Below are 2,691 nucleotides of genomic sequence, written 5' to 3'. Positions count from 1 at the left end.
TAGCAACTAAGGCTCTGTGACACAACACCGGTAGATATGGCCCATAACATCCTGATGTTATTATATGTGTAGACATCTTACTGACACAACACTCATTTAGACAGATAGCATATGGCCATCATCAATAGTATCCAGATACTGGTGTCAAGATGCTGTTCGGGTGTAAAAGATTCCAGGTTAATTTGTTGCAGGACCTCTCTCATCTCTACAACACATATCTTCATCTTTATTGCACGTATCTTCATCTTTATGGCACGTATCTTCATCTTTACGACACATATCTTCATCTTTATTGCACATATCTTCATCTTTATGGCACATATCCTCCTCTTTACGACACGTGTCTTCATCTTTATGGCACGTATCTTCATCTTTATGGCACGTATCATTATCTCTGTGGCACATATCTTCATCATTATGGCACATATCTTCATCTTTACGACACGTATCTTCATCTTTATTGCACATATCTTCATCTTTATGGCACATATCCTCCTCTTAACGACACGTGTCTTCACCTTTATGGCACGTATCTTCATCTTTACGGCACGTATCTTCATCTTTATAACACTATCTTCATCTTTATAACACATATCTTCATCTTTATGGCACGTATCTTCATCTTTACGTCACATATCTTCATCTTTATAACACGTATCTTCATCTTTATGGCACGTATCTTCATCTTTATAACACGTATCTTCATCTTTATAACACATATCTTCATCTTTATAACACATATCTTCATCTTTATGGCACATATCATCATCTTTATAACACGTATCTTCATCTTTATGGCACATATCATCATCTTTACGGCACATATCTTCATCTTTACGACACGTTTCTTCATCTTTATGGCACGTATCTTCATCTTTACAACACGTATCTTCATCTTTATGGCATATATCATCATCTTTATGGCACATATCTTCATCTTTACAACACGTTTCTTCATCTTTATGGCACGTATCTTCATCTTTATAACACGTATCTTCATCTTTACTGCACATATCATCATCTTTACAGCACATATCCTCCTCTTTACGACACGTATCTTCATCTTTATGGCACATATCTTCATCTTTACGACACATATCTTCATCTTTATAACACGTATCTTCATCTTTATTGCACATATCTTCATCTTTATGGCACATATCCTCCTCTTTACGACACGTATCTTCATCTTTATAAGACGTATCTTCATCTTTACGACACATATCTTCATCTTTATAACACGTATCTTCATCTTTATGGCACGTATCTTCATCTTTACGACACGTATCTTCATCTTTATGGCACATATCATCATCTTTACGGCACATATCTTCATCTTTATGACACGTATCTTCATCTTTATGGCACGTATCTTCATCTTTACGACACATATCTTCATCTTTACGACACGTATCTTCATCTTTATGGCACGTGTCTTCATCTTTACGGCACATATCTTCATCTTTATAACACATATCTTCATCTTTATGGCACGTATCTTCATCTTTACGACACGTATCTTCATCTTTATGGCACGTGTCTTCATCTTTACGGCACATATCTTCATCTTTACGGCACGTATCTTTATCTTTATGGCACGTATCTTCATCTTTACGGCACATATCTTTATCTGAATGGCACGTATCTTCATCTTTACGACACGTATCTTCATCTTTACGGCACATATCTTCATCTTTATGGCACATATCTTCATCTTTATGGCACATATCTTTATCTGAATGGCACGTATCTTCATCTTTACAACACGTATCTTCATCTTTATGGCACATATCTTCATCTTTACGGCACATATCTTCATCTTTATGATCATACCACACTACAGAACTGATCCACTTCCTACAACTGACTTTCATACCACACTACAGAACTGATCCTCTTCCTATAACTAACTTTCATACCACACTACAGAACTGATCCACTTCCTATAACTAACTTTCATACCACACTACAGAACTGATCCACTTCCTGTCTTTCATACCACACTACAGAACGGATCCGCTTCCTGTCTATCATACCATACTACTGAACTGATCCACTTCCTATAACTGACTTTCATACCCCACTACAGAACTGATCCACTTCCTGTCTTTCATACCACACTACAGAACTGATCCACTTCCTGTCTTTCATAGCACACTACAGAACTGATCCACTTCCTACAACTGACTTTCATACCACGCTGCAGAACTGATCCTCTTCCTATAACTAAGTTTCATACTACACTACAGAACTGATCCACTTCCTACAACTGACTTTCATAGCACACTACAGAACTGATCCACTTCCTGTCTTTCATAGCACACTACAGAACTGATCCACTTCCTACAACTGACTTTCATAGCACACTACAGAACTGATCCACTTCCTACAACTGACTTTCATAGCACACTACAGAACTGATCCACTTCCTACAACTGACTTTCATAGCACACTACAGAACTGATCCACTTCCTACAACTGACTTTCATAGCACACTACAGAACTGATCCACTTCCTATAACTGACTTTCATAGCACACTACAGAACTGATCCACTTCCTACGAGTGACTTTCATAGCACACTACAGAACTGATCCACTTCCTACAACTGACTTTTATACCACACTACAGAACTTGGTCTTGCTACTACTTATTGTACATGCCTACATAGATGCAGAGGGGTTCTTCCTGC

At 37.7% G+C, this 2,691-nt stretch overlaps 1 protein-coding gene across 1 annotated transcript; it reads right to left on the bottom strand.

Moving 5' to 3' along the window:
- Positions 1 to 629: 629 nt before the first annotated feature.
- LOC124279166 (coiled-coil domain-containing protein 15-like) lies at positions 630 to 1,811 on the bottom strand. The gene has a single exon (XM_046714967.1). The coding sequence runs from the start codon at positions 1,809 to 1,811 to the stop codon at positions 630 to 632; it is 1,182 nt and encodes a 393-aa protein (XP_046570923.1).
- Between the last annotated feature and the right edge of the window lie 880 nt (positions 1,812 to 2,691).

The sequence above is a fragment of the Haliotis rubra genome, unplaced genomic scaffold, assembly GCF_003918875.1.
Source record: "Haliotis rubra isolate DU_JTF1 unplaced genomic scaffold, ASM391887v1 Scf247, whole genome shotgun sequence".
NCBI classification, from domain to species: Eukaryota; Metazoa; Mollusca; class Gastropoda; order Lepetellida; family Haliotidae; genus Haliotis; species Haliotis rubra.
This window is presented reverse-complemented; position numbering and strand designations above follow the sequence as displayed.

Bases quoted from the DNA above. Each gene is read 5' to 3' on its own strand.
- LOC124279166 (XM_046714967.1), bottom strand. From the start codon at position 1,811: ATGTGCCGTAAAGATGAAGATATGTGCCATAAAGATGAAGATACGTGT.